At 36.7% G+C, this 25,746-nt stretch overlaps 2 protein-coding genes across 2 annotated transcripts in view; one reads left to right on the forward strand and one right to left on the reverse strand.

Annotated features, from left to right (window-relative positions):
* The window catches only part of LOC125257714, a 43,556-nt gene extending 23,267 nt beyond the window's left edge, over positions 1 to 20,289 (reverse strand). Inside the window, exons 1-4 of the mRNA XM_048174368.1 lie at positions 20,279 to 20,289; positions 13,440 to 13,600; positions 11,532 to 11,603; positions 10,970 to 11,002 (exon numbers count right to left, since the gene is read on the reverse strand). Of these exons, the coding sequence (XP_048030325.1) occupies positions 10,970 to 11,002; positions 11,532 to 11,603; positions 13,440 to 13,600; positions 20,279 to 20,289 (277 nt within the window). The remainder of the gene's footprint in view (positions 1 to 10,969; positions 11,003 to 11,531; positions 11,604 to 13,439; positions 13,601 to 20,278) is intronic.
* A 2,573-nt stretch (positions 20,290 to 22,862) lies between these two features.
* On the forward strand, positions 22,863 to 25,455 carry LOC125257521. Its single transcript, XM_048173899.1, has 2 exons — positions 22,863 to 23,689; positions 25,129 to 25,455. Exons 1-2 carry the CDS (start codon positions 22,868 to 22,870, stop codon positions 25,453 to 25,455), a joined length of 1,149 nt encoding a protein of 382 aa, XP_048029856.1. The 5' UTR covers positions 22,863 to 22,867.
* The last annotated feature ends 291 nt before the right edge of the window (positions 25,456 to 25,746 follow it).

Here is a 25,746-nt window from a genome sequence, read left to right on the forward strand (position 1 = left end):
GTGCCAGCAGAGCTTTAATGGATCGGCTAAACGCTGAGCTCGGAGCATCTGGCCAGTTTTAGGCAGCTCATTATTCAGAAATCAATAGCGGAGAAGAGAGAAAAAACTACAGGTTTTATCACTCAACCTTATATCTGCTTGTTTTCAGAACAAGCAGAATTTCCAAAAAGAAAAAAAAACTGCTGAGGCACCACAAAGCACGACATAATTTCCTGAAATTACTGTCCTCTTTTAAAAAATGAGCTTTTTAAAACGGAGCCTAACAGCATGTGAGTAATGAGCACTTTGATTTCCATTTGTCGAAGAGGAAGTGGATGCCGTATTTCTCTAATCAGCAGATGATTTTAATTTGTCTCAGCTCTCCTGCCGTCTTCAGGACTAATACTCTGTTTCCCTGCCTTAAAACGCTGTCATGCAAGAATAATCGCTGCAGATTTAGCCGTGGAGGTCTATAATACCTGAAAGCTATCTGTTAGCATTCTTATTCTCAATGGCACTTGCTCTGCTAGTGCAGGAGCCCCCAAAAGTCTCATTTTCAACATCACTCATAAACATTAAAGCAAACAAGATAAAAAGTACACAATCTGAAATGACGTCATCCATCTGTGTAGAAACAGCACTGTACACTGCTTTGTGACTTTGAGAGAGAAAAGCATGAAAGAAAGAGTGTGTTTGCGAGTCAGACACATCAATGTGAAAGCATTTCTGACAGTGAGATGTCTCCTCTGGGATGAACATCCTGAAGAAGATACGTACAACTCATTAAAAACAGCTCACCGGTGTAAGCCATAGTTTTTGCAACATATCTGCTTTGGATGTCATGCTTGTTATTTGTGGTAGACTCCACCTCAAAACCTGAGTTTGAGTGACAGCATGGCTTCCTAAATGGGTAGACACAGATTTTCACATGACGGCTCGTCAGAAGCAGCCAGCATCTGCACATTTCCCCCACTGATGCTCATCTGCTTTAGGAAGAGCCTGAGAAAAGGACAATTATGCTTAGGTAATGTTTAAGCCTAAATACAGTACAGCAATAATAGCTGCAAGCAGAAAGCTTCAGCAATTTAGGCAATATTAGCAAGACAATTATCTCAACATTTAATTCTGGCTAATTTATAATTCTTTTGACTGCCATATTAAGATCACAGAGCACCACGGCACCAAAACAGATAGTTTACTATGAATATTTTACAGCCAGCACACTTAATTTGTAGATAATTTGAGTAGAGAACCCACTAAATGGCAATGCTTTGCGCTAATGTGGGTAAACAGACTTTAAACGACATCTTGTAGTGCAGACAGGCTCTGCCAATATTGAACAGTGTACGTTCTGTATTTAGGCTGTTTTGACAGAGAAGCAGACAGATGTTAATATGACTGTCTGCCAAGAATATTTAAGTTAAAATCCAAAAGAAATCCAAAGCACTGCTACCGTTTTCTCTATTCATGCTTTATTTGACTCCCTCCAACACACTAATGATTTAAAGGCGCAGTAAGCAATTTCTGAGAAACACTGTTGACGAAGATGACGAAAGAAGAAGAAGATCAAGATGACGAAAGAACAACAAGGAAGAATAAAAAATGAACATACAGTACACAAGAGTATATACAAGCAAGAGTTCCTTGTTTGTCGGCAGCAGCACAACAGCATATCTTGGTTCTGTGTATAGCAAAACCAATGTTACTCACATATGGAGCAGAAACAACACAACCTCTGCATCTGTTTTCAGGCCTTCCCGCTGAGGTCTCTACAGTGCTGCAAAGCTTTTCTAATATTAAAGGTGCCATCGAACGTTTTTTTACAAGATGTAATATAAGTCTAAGGTGTCCCCTGAATGTGTCTGTGAAGTTTCAGCTCAAAATACCCCATAGATTTTTTTGAATGAATTTTTTTAACTGCCTATTTTGGGGCATAATTAGAAATGCACCGATTCATGTTGCCGCCCCTTTAAATGCTTGTGCTCTCCACCCCCAGAGCTTGTGCTTGCCTTAAACAGTGCATAAACAAAGTTTACACAGCTAATATTACCCTCAAAATGGATCTTTACAAAGTGTTCGTCATGCATACTGTATGCATGCATCGGATTATGTGAGTATTGTATTTATTTGGATGTTTACATTTGATTCTGAATGAGTTTGAGGCTGTGCTGCGTGGCTAAAGCTAACATTACACACTGTTGGAGAGATTTATAAAGAATGAAGTTGTGTTTATGCATTATACAGACTGCAAGTGTTTAAAAATGAAAATAGCGACGGCTCTTGTCTCCGTGAATACAGTAAGAAACAATGGTAACTTTAACCACATTTAACAGTACATTAGCAACATGCTAACGAAACATTTAGAAAGACAGTTTATAAATATCACTAAAAATATCATGATATCATGGATCATGTCAGTTATTATTGCTCCATCTGCCATTTTTCACTATTGTCCTTGCTTGCTTACCTAGTCTGATGATTCAGCTGTGCACATCCAAACGTTAATACTGGCTGCCCTTGTGTAATGCCTCGATCATGGGTTGGCATATGCAAATATTGGGGGTGTACACCCCGACTGTTACGTAACAGTCGGTGTTATGTTGAGATTCGCCTGTTCTTCGGAGGTCTTTTAAACGAATGAGATTTATATAAGGAGGAGGAAACAATGGAATTTGAGACTCACTGTATGTCTTTTCCATGTACAGGTCCTAAAGTTCTTGCCTGATCGTAACCCTTTCTTTTTCCAGTGATATTCTTCTGACCTTCTCTTCTTCTTTTTTTAATGTCTCTCAGGCATCTCTCTTTCTACAGTCTTTCTTCAAACCTCCCTCTTGCTCACTCTCTCTTCTCCCCCATCATGAGCATATGCGTCCCCACTCCTGATTGGCTACAAGTGTATTGTGGTACATGGTTCACTTTCAACAGCATTTCTCAGAAATCGCTTATTCACCTTTAAAAGCATGTAATTTGAACTATTTTCTAGACATTAAGCTGCCTGCAGAAACAAGGGTCTTAAAGAAAGACACTTCATGTTCTTCCATGAGAAGACGCACAAACTTCCTCAAGGATACAGACAGATGCTGATTGAAATGTTTTTGGTATCAGAACTGGCCTGCTGGCTGCCTATAGAAACTCATGTTGACTGTGATGTAGTAACAGTAACAGAGCAATCTGTGTTAATGCAATGATAATTTGCTCTGAAGTGGCCTTGAGAATCTCTGAATTGGTTATTCTGCATAAATGCACCTGATTCGCATTGCAAATGAATTAATGCACACATCACACCACCAAAACAAACAATGCGATTACAAGAATGTGTGTGAAGCACCTTCAGCAATGCAAGCAACACTTAAATAAAAAGTCTAACAAATCATATATAATGCAGCAAGAACATGTCTTGGTAGATTCAATATTAATTATAAACAGTGAAAACCTCAAAAATGTAGCATGCAATTTATATCCAAACTATGCTTCAATACACAATCAAAAAATAAGTTTAATGACTTTAAAGCAGGAAGTGAATATGAGCCTGCTGTCCTTTTACACAGTTTGATTTACCTCCAGCAACACATTCCACAAACATGGAAAGATGTGGAGTTGAACTTCATGATCTCATGCCACTAAACTCCTAAAAGCAATTTATTACATCCCATTCTCTAACACAACATGACCCACTTTCCTCGGTAAACACACACACAGAATAATACACGGGGGAATGAGCTGTTTTCATATAATAATTTTGATTACTTCAAGGCCAGGCAGCTCTGTAATTGGTCCTATCTCTGTTCCGCCCTTCAGGGGTTTGACTGCAGTTAACAAAACAGTGTAAAAACTTTCCTGACAATTACCCAAAATCAATCGGGAAGTGATAATAGAACATTTACAAAAATAAAGCAGTCTAGTCTTATATAAACTATGTCAAGGAGTAAGTGTGGGGTGTTGGAAAGGTTCTGAGTTTCTTCTTTTATTGTAACTTTCACAAAACCTCATTATCTCTTTTGTTGTCCCACACACATCTCTGCAGCTTTCAATTTATGCTTGCAAAGCCTTCTCAAAACAGAGAGAACGAATAAAAACACCATCTTACTGAAAGAGACAAAAATAGAGACACATGCAGAGCGATTGTCTGTATGTGAGCATGCAGGTGGGAAAACTCTAGATAATTAGTAACGAAAACATTTCTCAAATATTCTCAAAACTGTATAACATACAGGTTCAATACAAGTTAAGCTTATTCAGCAGGCAACGAACATTGTTTGACCAAACACACACTGACTGCCAAACACTTGAATGTAATACGTGTTAACATGACTCATGTGATGGGTTAAAGATATGTAAACGTTGCCAAGTATAGCTTCTATTGCGATTATGCCAGTTTCTTGACCTTTTGAGACTGGGCTGAGCTTCTGAATCTACGGTGAAAAAAAAAGTCTGTAGTCTGAAATGAATGTGATAATGTAAAAAAACACAGCTTACCGCAAAATAATGGCAAGAAAGTGCATCTTTCTGTTGAACTGTACTCGCGAAAAGCACACCAAAATAAAGAGACAGCATGATAAGTGTAGCTCTATTCACTGACAAATGACTCGGTTCTTTTGATGAAGCATTCAGTAAGACTCATAAACCCAAGAGTTACTGGTGTGAATCTGATGAATAGTTTAGTCCAGTGTTATTGCGTGGCTCGCATGGCAGTAAATAATACTGTGATATGACCTAACGTGAAAATGAGCGGGGCAGCCAGAAATCTGCCCCAATGGCTCTCTATGAGAGCGCGCTGCAGTTCCATTTTTCACCACAGATTTACGTTGGAAATTTGTGGGGCGCTGTAGAGCTAGGAAGGCTCCACACATCCTCCGAGAGACCGGCTGTCCACAAATATATAACTGCCGAATCCATACGCTACATTTTAATATATCCCGCTCACTTTACGACTTAAAATAGTCTATAAAATCCGAAAAATTATCAACCATAAACACTATAAAGAGGAAACAGAGAAACCGCCTCACCAATGAACATCTTGCATGCCTCACAATTGCAATAACAAGCTACAAATCTTTTGCTCATCCCAGCATTAAAGGATTAGTTCACTTTCAAATTAAAATTTCTTGATAATTTACTCACTCCCATGTCATCCAAGATGTTCATGTCTTTCTTTCTTCAGTTGAAAAGAAATTAAGGTTTTTGATGAAAATATTCCAGGATTTTTCTCCATATAGTGGACTTCAATGGCCTCCAAACGGCCCCAGACGAGAAATAAGGGTCTTATCTCGAGAAACCATTGCTCATTTTCTAAAAAAATAAAATAAAATTATATACATTTTAACCATAAATGCTCATCTTGAACTAGCTCTCTTCCTCTTCTTCTCTTTTAGAATTCCAGCAGTGTAGACCCTGCTAAGTGTATTACTGCCCTCCTCAGGTCAAAGTTTGAACTAAATTGTCATATACAATATGCTAGTGCAAGTATATAACAGTTAGTTCACTTTAACCTGTGGAGGACAGTAATACACTTAGCAGCGTCTACACTGACGGAATTCTAATTAAAGTCCACTATATGGAGAAAAATCCAGGAATGTTTTCATCAAAAACCTTAATTTCTTTTCGATTGAAGAGAGAAGGACATGGACATCTTGGATGACATGGGGGTGAGTAAATTATCATGACATTTTAATTTGAAAGTGAACTAATCCTTTAAGGTAATCCTGCTTTTTTGTAATTTAAGGAAATCATCTTGTCTCAATTACAAATTTGACTGGTAAATGATAAAGAACGAAGAATTTTTTCTGCCTTTTGTAATTATTACATTGCTCAGGGATGACAGATTGATAAGCAGATAAGCTAACACATGAAAAAATACTATAGTAATTTACAGTAAATACTATAATGTTTTTGAACCATTCTATAGTAAAGTACTTGAATTAATTTGTTGTGGTAACTGTTGTGGTAATATAACAACTATAGTAATATAGTACTTTACCCAATAGTTTTCTACATCTATAGGGTTATACCACAATACACTACAGCTAACTGTAGTAAAAACTAAAGTGTACTACAGTATTTATTACAGTATTTGTCAGTTAATTGTCGCAATAGTTAATACTACAGTATGCAGTAGCATTCATTAACAAAGTGTAAATACTACAGTATACTACAATTTACTATAGTATGGTTCAAAAACACTGTAGTATTTACTATAAATTAGTATTTTTTCACGTACTGGATGTAACTTTTGATACTTTGCGGTAAAAGTGGCTCTCATGAAAAAAATAGTGAAGACCACTGGTTTAGTCAGTGAACTCACTGAATCCGTCAGGGTGCGTTTCCCAAAGCGAACTATGGTCGCAAGTTCTGTCGTTACCAATAGATTTTAAAGGGTTAGTTCAACCAAAAATGAAAATAATGTAATTTATTACTCACCCTCATGTCGTTCTACAGCCGTAAGACCTTCGTTCATCTTCCGAACACAAATTAAGATATTTTTTGATGAAATACAATGGCTCAGTGAGGCCTGCATTGAGAGCAAAGCCATTCAAACTCTCAAGGTCCATAAAGGTACTAAAAACATATTTAAAACAGTTCATGTGAGTTCAGTGGTTCTATCTTAATATTATAAAGTGACAAGAATACTTTTTGTGCGCCAAAAAAACAAAATAAAGACTTTTCAACAATATATAGTGATGGGCCAATTTCAAAACACAAAAAACAAATGATTATTTGTCATAAATCGATAATGATCATATACTTCTATAAACTTCCATGTCGACAAAAATTGTTAAGAATGTCTCTCCAACCACAATTTTTTTTGAACAAAGAAAAAAAAAACTTTTTTTCTTGTTAAAACTGACTTGTTGAGTTTAAATATTGAACCCGGAACATTCTTTTAAAGTAAATATCCAGCTTAATTCAGTTTAGTTCCACACAATCACACATGTACGCTGAGTTGACAAAGTGGCAGGCAAAGAACGGTAGGTGAGAGCTGATAGAGATGAATGGATGTTTTAATGGGTGCTGACATGACCACTGCACTGGGACAATCTACACACACACTCACTCACACACGTACACAATACCACTACCACTAAGGAACTACACTTTGTCATTTCACATACGTACAGGCGTTTCACTCAAATCACACGTTTGGGAAGAAATCAGGTGCTTGAATTATTCAGCAGAGCAAGTGTATGAATCTATTTAAGATTTGCCTGCATTCAATCACCAGATTGTTTGTCCTCTTGCTTTCGGATCACCACCACAACTTGCAACCATTCTCACCGTTTGATTGTTTTCTGAGATACACAGCCACAAGTGAAACAGTGCACCCTACAGGACTTTGAAAGTACTGCATGCAGGTTTCCATCCATCTGTCCAGTCTCTCCCTTTTGGCTTAGTGGTCCAGCAGGCATTATAGATCACCCTTCTTCTGCACACTATCACACCGAACGGAGGTCACATTCATCATATGAGACCCAGGATGACCCTGAGCACTGGATTTCTGTTCTGGGATTAATCAGCTGTCCTAACTGACCTATTGTTCACCAGAGAGGTTTCTGCACATTCCATTGTTTGCTATCTACAGATGAGAACGCTCAGCCAGTGAAAAATAAAAGCAACTGTTCTATGATGCACGGCCAATGACCCCATCCATTCCCATTTTTCACTCGCTCGGAATTTTACAGAGCCAGGAAGTGGAAGGATAGACGTACACAGGGGAGTCCATGCAAATACTGCCACCGTGACTTGGAGAGTGTTACTGTTTTGCTGCAAAGCTGATAACAACAGTTTTCACCAGAGAGAGATTAATAAATCTGCTGGAAAGCAAAGGAATGTCGCAATGCGAGTTAGATGATTGGGATGAGACTCGGGTTTAGCAGGTGTGCGGCATTCGCGATAAGGCTTTCCATCTAAATCCGACAGTCCACTACGGGGTCAGTGCGGCACAGCGTCTGGATAGGAGATGAGTTTAGGTCTGTGAATTCAGTTCAGCGATTCAGGATTTTTTGGGAGGAAGTCAATCGGAGATGATACAGACAGACTCATAATGAACAGAACAGAACAGAAAGAATGGATTTGTGGGATATTGAACCCCGGAGAGATGAAAGGCAGTTTGGCCAGAATTGAGGCCTCCTGAACTGAAAGTCTGAAGCAAAGCCAGAGGACAAAGGAATAGCCATAGAGATAATTAATTTTGCTCCAGCTGTTAATCACTTATTAATTTCTGGATCTAGCTGTGATTTTTATACATTATAACCATGGATTAAAGTTGAAACTTGTCGAACAACTAGATTTGTACTTTTTCTGAATACAATGGACACTGCTTTGCAGTTGCTTAAAGGTGCCCTAGAACTTCTTTTTAAAAGATGTAATATAAGTCTAAGGTGTCCCCTGAATGTGGGGAAGTTTCAGCTCAAAATACCCTATAGATTTTTTTTTTAATTAATTTTTTTAAATGCCTATTTTGGGGCATCATTAACTATGCACAGATATATAGGTTGCGGCCCCTTTAATTCTCGTGCTCCCCCTCCCCCGGAGCTCGCGCTTGCCTTGAACAGCATAAACACAGTTTACACAGCTAATATAACCCTCAAAATGGATCTTTACAAGATGTTCGTCATGCATGCTGCTTGCATACATCGGATCATGTAAGTATAGTATTTATTTGGATGTATTACATTTGATTCTGAATGAGTTTGAGGCTATGCTGCGTGGCTAAAGCTAACATTACACACTGTTGGAGAGATTTATAAAGAATGAAGTTGTGTTTATGAATTATACAGACTGCAAGTGTTTAAAAATGAAAATAGCGACGGCTCTCTTGTCTCCGTAAATACAGCAATAAACGATGGTAACTTTAACCACATTTAACAGTACATTAGCAACATGCTAACGAAACATTTAGAAAGACAATTTACAAATATCACTAAAAATATAATGATATCATGGATCATGTCAGTTATTATTGCTTCATCTGCCATATTGTTCTTGCTTGCTTACCTAGTCTGACGATTCAGCTGTGCACAGATCCAGACGTTAATACTGGCTGCCCTTGTGTAATGCCTTGAACATGAGCTGGCATATGAAAATATTGGGGGCGTACACCCGACTGTTACGTAACAGTCGGTGTTATGTTGAGATTCGCCTGTTCTTTGGAGGTCTTTTAAACAAATGAGATTTATATAAGAAGGAGGAAACAATGGAGTTTGAAACTCAGTGTATGTCTTTTCCATGTACTGAACTCTTGTTGTTCAACTATGCCAATATAAATTCAATATTTAATTCTAGTTCACCCAGAAATTAAAATTCTGTCATCACATTGTTCATAACCCGTAAGACCTTCGTTCATCTTCGAAACACAAATTAAGATATTTTAATGAAATCTGAGAGCTCTCTGACTCCTCCATAGACAACAATTTAGCCACCACTTTCAAGATCCAGAAAGGTACTAAAGACATTGTTAAAATAGTCCATGTGACTGCAGTGGTTCAATCTTAATTTTATGAAGCGACAAGAATACTTTTTGTGCGCAAAAAACAGAACAAAAACAGGGTGAAAACTATATCACTTAATCATCATCGTTTCTGGTTTCTTTGCAACAAAAGTTTCCAACTAAAGGAAACACTGACCACCAAAATGGTGAACAAACATCTTCAATAAAACATCAACATCTAAACCTCTGTTAATTCTCAAGTAGAACTTCTGCTGAGACCTTGAGAGATTTATTGTCTTCCTTTATTTTCAGTTGATTTCAGGCTGTGTGGCTTTAAGTCAGTTGAAGTTGTTTCATTTTCTGAGAGTGCAAACATTGATTCAATGCCATTACTGTTGATCTTTTGTTGAAATTTCAACATTTTTTCAACATTAATTGCGGGTGCAAAAGTGATATTGATTCAATGTGGTTAACATTGACACATTAACATTGATTTAACATTGTTTCGATCATTGCTTGCTATCTGGGCTTCTGTGTCATTCTCCTACGCTTCTGAACACCGGTTCAGTATTGACCGACACTGTTCACTTGAGCAGCACGATGTATGTGTCTGATTTCATTAAAAAATATCTTAATTTGTGTTCTGAAGATGAATGAAGGTCTTACAGGTGTGGCATGAGGGTGAGTAATTAATGACAGAATTTTCATTTTTAGGTGAACTATCCATTTAAAGGTCCCGTTCTTCGTGATCCCATGTTTCAAACTTTAGTTAGTGTGTAATGTTGTTGTTAGAGTATAAATAAAATCTGTAAAATTTTAAAGCTCAAAGTTCAATGCCAAGCGAGATATTTTATTTAACAGAAGTCGCCTACATCGAACGGCCAGTTTGGACTACATCCCTCTACTTCCTTCTTTAATGACGTCACTAAAACAGTTTTTTGAGTAACCTCCGCCCACAGGAATACACAAGAGTTGCGTTTGTAGAGTGTGTTTGTCGCCATGTTGTCGAAACGCTGTTATTTTCATCCCGCAGTCCAATCACCGGGTCTGATTCCGGCTCAAATTGATAGGGTAAAATGAAAGACATGTTTACAATAACACTGAGCGCATGCATCTCCACGTTATGGTAAGAGGCGTGACCTTTCCGGGCAAGGTTCGCTAAGCTGCTGTCGAATCACAACACAGGAACCGCTGGCACAATCAGAACTCGTTACGTATTTCTGAAGGAGGGACTTCATAGAACAAGGAAGTCATCAGCCCGTTTTTATGACAGTGGAAACAGTGGTATACAGATAAGTAAATTATGTGAAAAATACTGTGTTTTTTTACACGCGAAACATGAACACATGTTATATTGCACACTATAAACACAATCAAAGCTTCAAAAAACCATGAAAAACGGGACCTTTAAGGTGTTCTGACAGCTATTTAGGGTGTTGCTATGCACTTGTTATGGTATTCTGATTGGTTGCTTACTGGTCAGGGTCAAAAGAGTATAGTCTCTATGATATTTTAATTAGTAGCAAGCAGCACTAATTAGCACTGAACTGTGATGCAGAAGAATACCTGCATATCTCTGCTGCTGCCAGGATGCAGCGACTGTGAAAGACAAAAAATACAAGACAACTCAAGTCAATGACAGTTTGCTTGAGTTGTTTGTGTGACACTTGGGCCTTGAAAATGGGAACATGGGTGAAAAATAAAAGCTAAATATTTCACAAGACAACTCACTGTTTCATCATTCAATTTTTTTTGTACACTACCATTCAAATATTTGGGGTCAGGTTTTCAACATCAATAGTAAGAAATGTTTCTTGAGCAGCAAATCATATTAGAATGATTTCTGAAGGATCATGTGACACTGAAGACTGGAGTAATGATGCTCAAAATTCAGCTTCGCCAACACAGAAATAAACATTTTATTCAAATGTAAAATTTTAAATTGTAATAATATTTCACAATATTTCACAAACAATATAAAAAATCTTACCAATCGTACACTTTTGAATGGTGGTGTACATTGTTTATTAAAATGTTCAAAGCTACTCTTTATAGAAACCACATCATGGCATTATAAATTAGAAATCATAGAAATAAAGAAATCATAACACGCAAGAAACATTTTTACCTGTATGTCCTACTGTACAAGTATGCCCAGATGGAATCTTTAAGTTTTCCGCATTGATTTGAGGGATAAAGTCTGTGGAATAGATTTAAAAATAGTAAAATTAGATTACTTCTTATTTAAAGTAAGTATCACAAACTTTTCTGTTTAAAAAGTAAAACATAGCAGAGGCAGATCCGACACTGATCATGCTATTTCATATCCTGCACTGATCTCAGCTTTCATCAATATAGATGTTGTGTATGTGTACTGTACGTGCTTTGGAAAGAAAATGCTCTCTAGAGTTGCATGCCATGGCCAGAAAACTGCAGGCGGCTGTATAGATATCCATATCAGTCGGTTAGTTAGTGGGGGTCTTCGGACGATTCTGTGCTATCATAGTTCAGCCAATAAATATGAAAAAAAAAAAAAAAAAATCATAGCTTGAATGTTTTTAAAAGTTTCCACAACCAATGTGTTTCCCATTGATATTACTGCATTGTTTTGAGGTTTTTGTGTTTGGTTTGAGGTGAAACACTGTAGACCAAACTTTGTATGAAAGGAACAGTGTCCTCGCTCTATCAGGGAGAACGAGACGTGTCCTATCTGTCCTTGTAGAAGAAAGTGAGCAGGGAACAAGAGATAGCAGCAGGTGGGAATGGAGAGAAGGAATATTTAAAGCATGAGGGATCAGGCCGGAACAGCGGGAAAGCCTCTGGCGATATGCTATTTCGGAGTTATGGCAGCCACTTTATTGATCATCAAGGTAAAGATACTGACTTGCCAGGGTGTCAGCGCTCACTTCCATTTCTTTTGGTCTAAAATGCGATACCACACAGAGCTCTGCTCATTTTTCTTGAGTGATAGGCCTTCATACATATATGTTCTGTTATCATAGTCTGTGGTACCAGCTCATTAAGTTATCATTACCAAAGACTGTAGAATAACACAAGACGCGTCACTCGTATAGAGGGTATGCATAGACGTCACTTTCCCGCCGAATGCACTCCCTCAGCTGGACTGAGTGGCAAAAGAACCTGCTGCGTGACTGGATTTAATAGGGGAAACTGTGAAAACGCGAGTAAAACAAACGATTACACTAAAGGTTGGGGTCAAAAGTGTTCCTTATGACATGTCAAAGAAACCTAATCCATGGATATTGACATGCAGCCAGGAATCGTATTTCCTGACATTTATATGTGCCTGATTTCAATGCCGGGGAAACACATAAAGCAAATCTGCCTGTGAACGCTTTATATAACTACAATATAGGTCGATTTAAATCGCGAGTAATCACTTATATCAATGTTATATATTTCGTCATATTCGTCAAAGCTCTTTCCCGTTTTGGATGTGTTTTGTGTGTTTTTCGCGGCATTCACGCTGAAAACCAATGCTGCTGCTCAGTCTTTTGCCACTCAGCGGGCGTAACCGCAGTCATAACGGTCGACAGTGACGTCACACGCATACCCTCTATTGTTTTGAATGGGAGAAAGTGCAACGCGCAATATGGCGGAATAAGTCCCGTCTTCTAAATAAGAGCCAATCGCCGATTGGTAAAGTCACTGCAGCGGCCGTTAGAAGCTCTGGTTCCTATAGAAACAGTCAGACACGTGCCTCTGAAATGAGGCACAAGAGACGCGCATTTAGGTCTGCGCATGCGCATAAGCTTGATCCAGCCTGAATAATACCGTATTTTGACATGATTTGAGCATTTAGAAACAAAATTTATGAGACAGTTGTTGTTGTCATTGGTGATTTCAAATATGAAATTTAATCGAAAGCTTGGCAAACAGCTTTGGAGAATTTGATATTTCCCCATTCAAAGAGATAGGAGCTGCACTTGAATGCCCGAGAGGCGTTTCAAAGATGGCCGCCGAGTGAAATAACTTGTCATAAAGTGATTTTGTCATTACTCACACATGCACTTACCACTTGCTCCATTAATGTAAATCCGTTTTAATGAATGAAATGAATGACTAGCTCTATCTGTTGCTCTGCTTTTCGTCAACACGCACTTGCACCGCTTGCACCACCTGCTGGTGAGGTCGACTAACAGCAGATGGAGATTAAGCTCGGTACTACTGCTTTTCCTGCAGTTCCCGGATGTGAAATGTTGAAATTTGAACCACCGAATTTGTGGACACCAAATAAAATGGACCAAAAAGTGCCTGCTGAATATTATAGGTTGTATTTTAAACAGAATGAATATTCTGGAAGCAAAATCTGAAAGTTGAATATGGATTATTGCATTATTAACAATGAAAATGTTTGTGAAATGTTTTGAATTGAAATATTCAATTCAATATTCAATCATTGAAATACAAGCACAGTTAATTCAATGCATTTTTTTCTACTAGTGCAATTCAAGGTGACTACTAACAGCGGAATCTTCAAGAAACAGCTGGATTTATTCTAAAGTAATCAAAACCACTACAATTGATGTCAGAAGGGGGAATTAGCCTGGTGTTTGATTTGGAAGTTGATTGGTTGCACCCTGCTCCTGGAGAGCTACCATCCTGCAGATTTCAGTTCCAACCCTGCTCCAACACACCTGTCTGTAATGATCAAGCAACCCTGAACACCTTGATTAGCTGGTTCAGGTGTGTTTGATTGGGGTTGGAGCTGAAATCTGCAGGATGGTAGCTTTCCAGGAGCAGGGTTAGACACCCCTGCTCTAACCAAACCAGGTATTTCACTAATTAATTTGTAATAATCCTCCAGAATGTTTTAAAATGTTATCTTTACTTTGATGAAGATGGTTATAATGTGTATACAGCTCAAATAAAAAGTTAGACTTAATTTATTTGATTTTCCATGGTGTAATGTGGCAAAAGGGAAAGATTTTTACTGGGTATGATGACTTTCTATAGGTACTGTTTTTTTATATACCACACGAAAGAAAAGAAACTTCAAAAGAGTAAGACATTTGCTTCAAGTTGACAGTACTGAACAGGGCAAGTAAGGAAAGAATGAGACTTGAAGTCAAAGAGATCTGGATGACGCAGAGGCTAAACCTGGAGGTGTTAAAAGAGGAACAGATCTAATATGTGTTTGATATACCTGAGGCGATGTATAAACCTCAGGGTAGCACGCGGTGTGAAGTGGAGGATACATCAACGCAAATAACTCTTCAAATCCGAGCTGTGGTCCATGGCCTCGCTCTCCCAGGCCCAAAACTGTCTGTTACTGTTAATGCAAACAGCCAACTCAGTTAAGCCTTCCCATACTAAAATAAACAGCCTGGGCGTCACAACACATCTCAAAATGTAGATACAACAAGACTCAGCTTGCCCTCATCATCAGGGTATACAGACATACCCACACAAACACATTAAATATTAATGCTCGTATTGGAAAGGGACAAACACACTTAATGGACAATACAGGGCAGTTTGAATTATTCATTAAGTATGTTCTTGCACACATGAATACATGCAGACAAACGATTTTTCTTCCTCTTTGTCTCTGGTTTTGTAAGTGGACTTGTTACCTGGAGCAAGAAGCACACCCTGGGGCTCATATAAGAAAGTTTTGTGGTGCACTTACAAAGGTTTATCACAAAAAGTTCAGTTTCAATATGCAATATGAATGAAATTCAACGTGAACTTGAGAGTCAGAACACATGAAAGTGCTGCCAACAAGCAGCACCTCACTTTGGGAGCGTTATTCTGAGGTCTGTATCTAAGGGACCCAGAGAAGACCTCCAGAAAAACACAAGGAGAAGAAAAAGCGAGGTTCTTTTGTATTCTCTTCGTGTCCACGGACCAAACCCTAGGGGAGCTGTGCAATCCCGTTGTCTAATGTAGCACATCAAATTCAAGCCATTACTGCAAGCTAAGCAGAAAGCACTGATCCCACAAGTCTGTTCTTTGCCTTTTCAATGACAATGAGATAGATTTAAAAATGCAAGTGAAAAAAGACAATATATATATATATATATATATATATATATATATATATATATATATATATATATATATATATATATATATGCAGATCCCAACGTTCTTATATCTTCTTGAGTGGGTGGGTACATTAAATTATGACAATTTTTTCATTTTTGGGTAAACCATCTCTTTAAGTAAGCTGGGACATGGCAAAAATGTCGACATGCTCAAACTAAAGTAGTGAAATTTAAAATGATTTAAAATTCACCCTTTATTCAAAGTTTTAAAAATTGTGAGTTTAATATTGTACACAACATATTAAGAGATATTTTATGAAAATAAAGAACTATATAGGAATACAGTACCTAATCTCTCATGTTTTCTGGCAAACCTTATGTGTTGGACAGTATATCACAACTGAATGTTGCTGTTAGCCTGTCACAGCAGCCTGCAGGCAATAAACTCCATTATAAAGTAGTAGTTTTGAGTTTTCCATGATTCCATTTCACAACACAGGCCTCACATAGATCCCTTTCCTTTGATTCTCTCACAGGCACTCAGACAAAGTGATTCATTCAATAGACTGTTCAATAATGGTTTGGCCTTAAATGAAGCACTGTTCAGTCTGGATGAGATTCCAGTCCTTTATCTAAAACATCCCTTTGACTTGTTATTTGCCAGTATCGACTGTGGTATTTTCCCACGCAGGCCAGAGACAAAGATCACAGATCAACTTTGATGCTGAAAATATTTCGGGGACATTGCACAATATTCATCTGAGGAAAAGTTTAACTTACCAGAAGCCAAACAGGTTCCAGTGTCATCTGTATCTTTAGATTGTGGTTCTCAACTGGAGAGTCACAACCTTAAAAATGGGTAACTATTCCATCCTTGATGCTCTATCCTACTTCTACTGCGGTTTGTTTGCCCATGAGTCTCATCAGCAGCCAGAAGCCTAACATGGTGGGTGGATAGATGTTACAATAATAGCTCCATACTGAACAGGTCAAGATTATCAAGTCTGTAAATCACAAAATAAATGCAATCAAATTCGCCCCCGCTGCTTTAATGTAAAGTCTAATCAGCTGAGCGTTGAACTCGGGACTCTGTGATCTCATTGCAAGATATTTTCCTCTTGACCATGTGAATATGTAAATTATAACTGGCTATTTATTAAAAAGACTGACCATCAACATATTACAGCAAGCTTATGTTTATTGCATGTACAACAACACTTTACAATATGCTATAATATACTTTTAAAAGTGATGAGAAAATTCTTCACATCACTATTGTTGACTTGAGACCGTATTTTAGAGTTGCACAAATCTAATTTTAATTTCAATTCCAATTCCAGCTTCCAACAATTATGAAAACAAGATCATTGAGATGAAATAATTATTGTGCTGCACCCAGTTTCATAATTATGCTCTTGTTTTGTTTTGTTTTGTTTTGTTTTATAAACCCAGCAAGAAATCATAAACAAAACTATGCAAGACAAAAGGAAAATACAACTACAATAAATATAAGTTCAGATGCAACAATATACATGGTTTGTTCAAACACAATATGTTTTGTAAATTATTGACTACATTAACATTATTTATTTAACCATTTTTATTTATATTAAATTGAAAGGAATTTGTTTATTTTTAACTTTTTCAATCAATACTATATTGTTGTTATTATTACTAATAAACGAAAGGACATTTGTTTATTTTTTTTAGATGGAAAAGATCTCAAGGTGAGCTGAAGACGTTATACTTATTAATAGACACAATAACGTACTTCATGAAAATAAATTCCAGCACAGCTCTACAACAACCCTTAATGAAATGACCCTAATGGTTTACAATGAACTCGGTTAGAAAGCTATGGCTATTATCTGTTCAATAAAATACCTTACTCTCCTGTTGAGTAAAATGTCTCCGTGTCAATTTTACAACATTTCAAACCCCTCAGTTCTCGCCATCTCCAAAAAGCCAGTGTTGATTATCTTTTTACGAGTTCATGACTCGTATTCTCTTTTGCGAGCAGACTCTGTTCAGCATACTAATACAACAGGTGATTCCTCAGAGGTTCGAGATTTAACGTGCAAAACCGACTGACTCTAAAAAACCTAGCATCACCAAAATCTCGTAACTGAATAAAACCATCATTGAAATCTTGTAACAGAACAAAACCAACAATCGTTGAAATCTTGTAACAAAACAAAACCGACCGTCTTTGAAATCTCATAACAGAACAAAACCGACTGACACTGAAAACCTACCATCATTGAGATCTCATAACTGAACAAAACCAACCATTGAAATCTCATAACGAAACAAAAGTGACTGTCATTGAAATTTTGTAACCAAATAAATCCAAGAATCATTAATCTCATAACAGACCAAAACCAACAATCATTGAAATCTCGTAATGGAACAAAACCAACTGTCATTAACATCTTGTAAAAGAACAAAACATAACTGACTGACATCAAAAAATGACTGTCATTATGCAAATTTGTTAATATTGAAAAAGAAAAAAAAAATCCTATTACCAGCAAAAATATTATCAAAGGGCTTTACAATCATTCCTTTTACTTTTCCTGGAGGTTTTGGATTATTACACTAGCTAAAAATTTCCATGGCCCATATCGACCAAAATTATGTAGAACAGCGAGTGATAGCTGCTATTATGGTTTATAATTGTGAATGCTAATTTATAAGCCTCTCTTCCCAACCCCAAAACCAGAGGATAATCAGGATTGTGCCATACTGGAAAGACGGGGCTGGCAACCTGATTTTTTTCTTCATTTAGGGCAGTCACATTAAATTTGTGTCCTACTGATCAGCAGACACAATGGGGTCCCTATTAACATGCCACAGCTGGAGATCTGGGTCTTCACATGATTGAGCGATCTTTAAAAAGAGAGAACATTTGACACATCCAAGGCCACCACTGAGATAAGAAGCCAACGAGCTTTAGTTTCAGTAGTTTCTCAGAAAAGCTGACAGATAACCCTGAAAATGTCATTACTGATTTAATTGGCTATAGCGTGTTGGTGTTTTTGTGTCTGTTTGTTTTTGTAACCCAAGTTCTTGTTGATGAGAAGCACCAATCAGAGCGGTGAGCTCAACTCGGCTGTGTAAATCTTGTCATTAAGCCAGACAGCATGTTCTGCCAAACTGATATGTGCCATTAATCAGAATTTTATTAAACAGATCATAAAATCAAGCCCAGATACTAAAGAAAGCTTCATAAAAACGAATAATGAGCTCCTATTTCTCTCTGATAGGTCAATTGCCTCGTCTTTCCATTAGACAGCAGCATAGCACAAAAGCTGTGTTTAATATTCAGACATGCATCTCAGTAATTCGAGATTTTCATTGCTCTGTAAATGATGTTCCCAAAGTTTCTATTTCTCAATGTTCTGAAAGAGATCACAACATTTTTTCTTTCTTTGTCAATTACACTGTAGGCCTATACTGCCAATTTTTCAACCTCTGTGAACAGAGAGGGCTGAATCAGCCTTTTGTTTTGCATAATAATACTTTGGATAATTTAGCAGTTATTCTGGAACACAGTTAAAAGTGACAGTGAACAATTTGTATAATTAATCAACTCTGCAAAAATGAGATATTGATATTCTCTTTAAGGCGATGTCTTTTTACCCAATGTGGTAACACTTTGACTTTACAAAAAGGTTTAATTTGTTAACATTAGTTAATGCATAGGTATTATGAACCAACAATGAACAACCATTTTTGTTGTTATTATTATTACTACAAAATTGTTATTATTACTACACCTATTTATTATTCTAGGTGTAAAGTTAATAACTTATTATAAATGTATATGTGGAAATTAACATTCAACTGCACTCTTAAAAATAATGGTTCCAAAAGGAGGTTTTCACAGCGATGCCATAAAAGAAAAAAATTTTCGGTTCCCCAAAGAAACTTTCAGTGAAAAGTTGCTATAAACAATGGTATGGAAAGGTTCAGTTGATGTTAAATCTTCTTCATGGTACCATAGATGCAAATAAAGAACCTTTATTAATTAAAGTAGTGCTCATTGTTATTTCATGATGCCAACTTTGCAGTTTCTCTCAACATTGAATGTCTGCTTCGATTGATGAACCAGAAGAGATGCAACAGTGTCATCTACTGACTGAACATTGCAATTACACTTGTCAACGTTCTTGAATGTAGGCCTAAATGCTTTTCCATGCAGTTTTATTTAACCACCATACAGACGGGCATCCATATAGTACTTTTTACTGTTGAGGGTTTGTAATGACCTAAGCTTTTGGTTTGCAGTCACCTCAACCTGATCAGATCATAAACTGTTTTCCCCCCGAATTGGTGGAGCTGAAAGTCGAAAAAGTCCCAGAAAAATCAATTTTCGATTCCTAAGCATTGGGAATCAAAAGACGGGGTCGACTTATTAAATCAGTATACCGAATTGCTTGTAGCCTACCCACGTATGCTGAATTCGAAACCGCATATTAGCATACTACTCTTACTATTTCTGCCATAGAAAGATATGATAAAGGTAGTACGAGTTAGTAGGCTATGTGGTTCTGAATTCAGCAATAGTGATTGGGAGAAACTAAGATTCGAATCAGAATTCTAAAATGATTCACTATTTCGAATCGCTCGAAACACCGAGGACATCTGCTGGTCAGACGCGAGTAAATGCAATATAATGGACAGGCTCGAGACCCGTTCTAAATCGTTGCAGAATATGTAGACCTTCATTAGACCATGTAGTTGTTTTTTTTGTTGTTTTTTTCCATGATGATTATTTTTTAGGTATTTTTGTTTGTTTGTATCCGTACCGTGTTTTAATTGTAGGCCTATATTCGATTTATTGTTTAATTTTATACAGTACCTATCATCCATGGTATGGAAGCCCGTTTCCGCCACTAAAAAAAAAAAAAAAAAAAAGCCACTAAAAAAAAAAAGATGAATTGCGACTTTTTAATCTCAGAATTCTGACTTTTTAACTCGCAATTGCGAGTTTATATCTCACAATTGCGAGTTATAAAGTCAGAATTCTGAGATATAAAGTCGCAATTGCGTGATAAAAAGTCAGAATTCTGAGATATAAAGTCGCAATTGCGAGTTATAAAGTAAGAATTCTGAGATATAAAGTCGCAATTGCGTGATAAAAAGTCAGAATTCTGAGATATAAAGTCGCAATTGCGAGTTATAAAGTCAGAATTCTGAGATATAAAGTCGCAATTGCGAGTTATAAAGTCAGAATTCTGAGATATAAAGTCGCAATTGCGAGTTATAAAGTCAGAATTCTGAGATATAAAGTCGCAATTGCGTGATAAAAAGTCAGAATTCTGAGATATAAAGTCGCAATTGCGTGATAAAAAGTCAAAATTCTGAGATATAAAGTCGCAATTGCGAGTTATAAAGTCAGAATTCTGAGATATAAAGTCGCAATTGCGTGATAAAAAGTCAGAATTCTGAGATATAAAGTCGCAATTGCGAGTTATAAAGTCAGAATTCTGAGATATAAAGTCGCAATTGTATGGAAGCCCGTTTCCGCCACTAAAAAAAAAAATAAAAAAAAAAAAACTCCACTAAAAAAAAATAATAATAATAATAATAAAAAGCTACTAAAAAAAAAAATGAATTGCGACTTTTTATCTCAGAATTCTGACTTTTTAACTCACAATTGCGAGTTATAAAGTCAGAATTCTGAGATATAAAGTCGCAATTGCGAGTTATAAAGTCAGAATTCTGAGATAAAAAGTCGCAATTGCGTGATATAAAGTCAGAATTCTGAGATATAAAGTCGCAATTGCGAGTTATAAAGTCAGAATTCTGAGATATAAAGTCGCAATTGCGTGATAAAAAGTCAGAATTCTGAGATATAAAGTCGCAATTGCGTGATAAAAAAGTCAGAATTCTGAGATATAAAGTCGCAATTGCGTGATATAAAGTCAGAATTCTGAGATATAAAGTCGCAATTGCGAGTTATAAAATCAGAATTCTGAGATATAAAGTCGCAATTGCGAGTTATAAAGTCAGAATTCTGAGATAAAAAGTCGCAATTGCGTGATAAAAAGTCAGAATTCTGAGATATAAAGTCGCAATTGCGTGATATAAAGTCAGAATTCTGAGATAAAAAGTCGCAATTGCGTGATATAAAGTCAGAATTCTGAGATATAAAGTCGCAATTGCGAGTTATAAAGTCAGAATTCTGAGATATAAAGTCGCAATTGCGAGTTATAAAGTCAGAATTCTGAGATATAAAGTCGCAATTGCGAGTTATAAAGTCAGAATTCTGAGATATAAAGTCGCAATTGCGAGTTAAAAAGTCAGAATTCTGAGATATAAAGTCGCAATTGCGAGTTATAAAGTCAGAATTCTGAGATATAAAGTCGCAATTGCGAGTTATAAAGTCAGAATTCTGAGATAAAAAGTCGCAATTGCGTGATAAAAAGTCAGAATTCTGAGATATAAAGTCGCAATTGCGTGATAAAAAGTCAGAATTCTGACTTTTTTTCTCGCAATTAACTGATGGTCAGTATCTCTGTTTGTAACAGTGCATCCAACGATAGCCGTGCTGCCGTGAAGTCTGAAGCTGTTGGTGTATAAAATGTGCCACTTCAGCTTTGTCTGATTTATTGCGCCTCCGCCACAGCTGATTCTTCTTCTTATTATGATTATTATTATATTGTTATTATTGTGCAAAATTCATTAGTGTATCCATTCTGTTAAAAACAACTTTTATTGTCCAAATACCTCGCCTGTAATTTGCAGATTCTACCCTTGAGTTGCAAAGTTAATGAAACATGATAGGTATTGGTTGTTTTAGTATTAAGCCCACTAGATGGCAGTAAAAGCTGTTTTTTCTCCTTGAAACGCTGTGTACAAGGTTACCGTGGAAACATTCTATATGCATATTCCTGCATAATGCATATGTCCGGAGACTAATCTTTATGTGTCTCCTCCAGTAAAATCAATATTTCTTTATTGGTAAATTGGCGCTAAAAATAATCCTTTATGATGTCCTCTATTTAATGTATAATAATAACAAAGCAGTAATCCTGATGGTCAGTCGCAATGAAAGGAAACGCAAGCAAAGTAAGAACTGTGAGAAATAACGTTTCTATGGAAGCCCATTTCCGCCACATAAGAAAAAAATAAAAAGTCGAAATTATGACTTAGTAAGTCGAAATTATGACTTTAAAAGTAATAATTATGAGATAAAAGGTCGAAATTATGACTTTAAAAGTCATAATTATGAGATAAAAAGTCGAAATTATGTCATACCAAGTCGAAATTTCGACATACTATGTCGAAATTATGAGATTAAAAAATCGAAATTATGACTTTAAAAGTAGAAATTATGACATAACTAAATCGAAATTATGACTTTAAAAATCGAAATTACGACATAACTAAATCGAAGTTATGACTTAGCCTATTGACTAAACGCTTACGTGACGCGCACGACAGGATGAATTGCGAACACATTAAACAGTATTTTGATCGTGGTTATACTAATGATGAAATTCTTGCCGTGTTAGCGGAACGGCATGGAATAGCTCTGAGCAAACGCAGTCTTGAGAGGATTTTGAGCAAGAATAAGCTTTGGCGGAGAAAGAACAAAACAGACGTGGCAGAGGTGGCAGCTTTCATTGAACAGCAACTTCAAACATCTGGCCAATGTCATGGCTATAGATGGATGCACCAGAAATGCTGGCTGAATGGCATTATAACTGACAGGGAAACGGTGCGAGTTCTGCTGCGGCTTTTAGATGGTGAAGGGGTTGATTTGAGGTCAAGAAATCGACTGAGGCGGCGTGTGTATCATAACCGTGGTCCTAACTTTGTCTGGCATATAGATGGCTATGATAAACTGAAGCCGTTTGGAATTGGAATAAGCGGATGTATAGATGGATTTTCCAGGAGCATGATGTGGCTTGAGGCATACAAGACCAACAGTGATCCAAGACTTATTGCTGGATACTTCATGGATGCCGTAATTAACGCTGGAGGTTGTCCTGCTAGAGTAAGGCTAGATTTAGGAACAGAAAATGTTCACGTGGCTGAGATGCAAAGATTTTTGACTTTTTCTGAGGATCGACCTGAAACAGATCGTGTTACTTTTGGCCCAAGCTCTGGAAACCAGCGCATCGAAAGATGGTGGCTCACTTTGCGAAGTGAATGTGTCCAATTTTGGATCGACCTCTTTGACAAGCTGAGAGAAGACGGGCACTTCGCAGACACTTTTTTGGACAAATCTTTGGTACAGTTCTGTTTCCTTAACAAAATTCAGGTGAGTTTATCTCGTTAATCTCAATTGCCTTGCTTGCCTATATATTATTTATTTTATATTGAAGAGATAGTTAGCAACTTTATGTGAAGTTCTGTAGATAGGCTTAATAATGCCTAAATTTTTCGTGACGTATTCAAAATGATCTGGCTAAGCTTTAACGTTACAAAAGTATTCTTAATATAAAAGGGAATACCATAGGCATATGTGGTTTAAACCAACAATTTGGTTGAAGAATTGAAGAAAAGCTCTGTAATTTTGTCTACACAGGTCTTCACAACTCACACAAAAAACATGATATTTTATTACATGTAATTAACTTTAGCGCAGACCTGGTGTTAAGGGTCAAAATACGGAGCCCCGGACATGACATGCAGGAAAAAAATAGGCCTAGTAATTCGTTCCCTCAATTGGACCCACTTTATATTAAGTGGCCTTAACTACTATGTACTTACATTTAAATTAATCATTTGATACAATGCACTTATTGTGTACACACGTTTTCTACATTGTACTTATATTTTAAAAACACCTGCATGTAATTACATCTGTAATTAATTTCTGTAATTACATTTATAATTACACTGTTGACCCATCCCTTAACCCTTACCCCAACCCTTAAACCTACCCATACCACCAAAGCTTTCCCTAACCTTACCTGTATCCCACCTCAACAGCAGCAAAAGTGTTTTTCAATACAATATGAACACAATAAGTACATTTTACTTATTTTTTGATGTAAATACTTAGTAGTTAAGGCCACTTAATATAAAGTGGGACCCCTCGATTTACTAAATTAAATTAGTAAATCGTGTGCACGATATTCCCCTTGCATACCATGTGCGGGGCTCCAAAACTCACTATAGTTGTTTTGTTTATATTGTCTCTTCCAAGTGTCCACCACCAGATGTCAAAATAAAAAAAAAATTCTGTCATTTACTCACCCTTATGTTGTTCTAAACCTGTATGAGTTTCTTTATTCTGTTGAATAAAAGAAGATATTTTAAACAATGCTGGTAATCAGACAGTTGATTAAGGAAGTCAATAGCTACCGTCAACTATCTGGTTACCAACATTTATTTTATTTTTTAAATATCACCTTTTGTGTTCAACAGAGCAATGAAACTTGTACAGGTGTGGAACCACATGAGGGTGAGTACATAATGACAGAATTTTTGGGTGAAGTATCCCTTTAATTAAAACATGGAATTGTAACTTGGCTCATCTAATATTCATTATTGTCCTCACTCATTTTGTGTATATTTAATGTTATAAATCATTTATAATGTATTATGCATACCAAATATGTAATATACCTTAAATTACTCTTCATTGCAGTTTCTGTGATTTGATTACCTGGTTCCATGATTCACGCTCTGTGTGGTTCTCCTGCTACACACAAACAGCTTTCTAATCATGTTTTAAAACATGTTTCCTTACAGGAAGAGCTTGATGACATTGTCTTCGCTTGGAACAACCACAGAATAAGGCCAGTCCACAACTCACGATCACCGCATGGCCGACCTTCCATCATGTATGCTGTGTCTCATCTATATGGAGCCACAGACCACCTGCATCCAGTGTGTCTGGAGAAGGTTCAAGTCTGTTTAGAAGAGTGTGTTTTCAAGGACTTTCCATGCGAAGAAGACATTTTTAACATATGTGTTGATCTTATGTCAGAGCATGATTTGAACCTTATGAACGATGTGTTTGCAGAAGTGGACTTGTACATAACTCTTAGGGAGCTAATTAACAGTGAGTTGGACTAAAAAAAATATGTGTTGCTGCAGACCTAACATTTGACATTTGTATTCTAAGGGTCAGTAGTGAAGACAAACAGGTTATGTTTTAAACAGGGAATGCTTTAATTGTCCCAAAATAACACATTCCAACATATCAGAAGAAAAAATAAAAAATAAATTGTACAATATGTGTTATAGTCATGACAGAACAGTGATGATGAGAATACTAGAAAACCAAAAGGAAAGTGTTATATAATAAAGTGCATCAAAATAAAATTTATCTACGAATATATATGACAGATTATTTTGTAAACTTGT

The sequence above is a fragment of the Megalobrama amblycephala genome, linkage group LG22 (assembly GCF_018812025.1).
Source record: "Megalobrama amblycephala isolate DHTTF-2021 linkage group LG22, ASM1881202v1, whole genome shotgun sequence".
In the NCBI taxonomy this organism is placed as follows: domain Eukaryota; kingdom Metazoa; phylum Chordata; class Actinopteri; order Cypriniformes; family Xenocyprididae; genus Megalobrama; species Megalobrama amblycephala.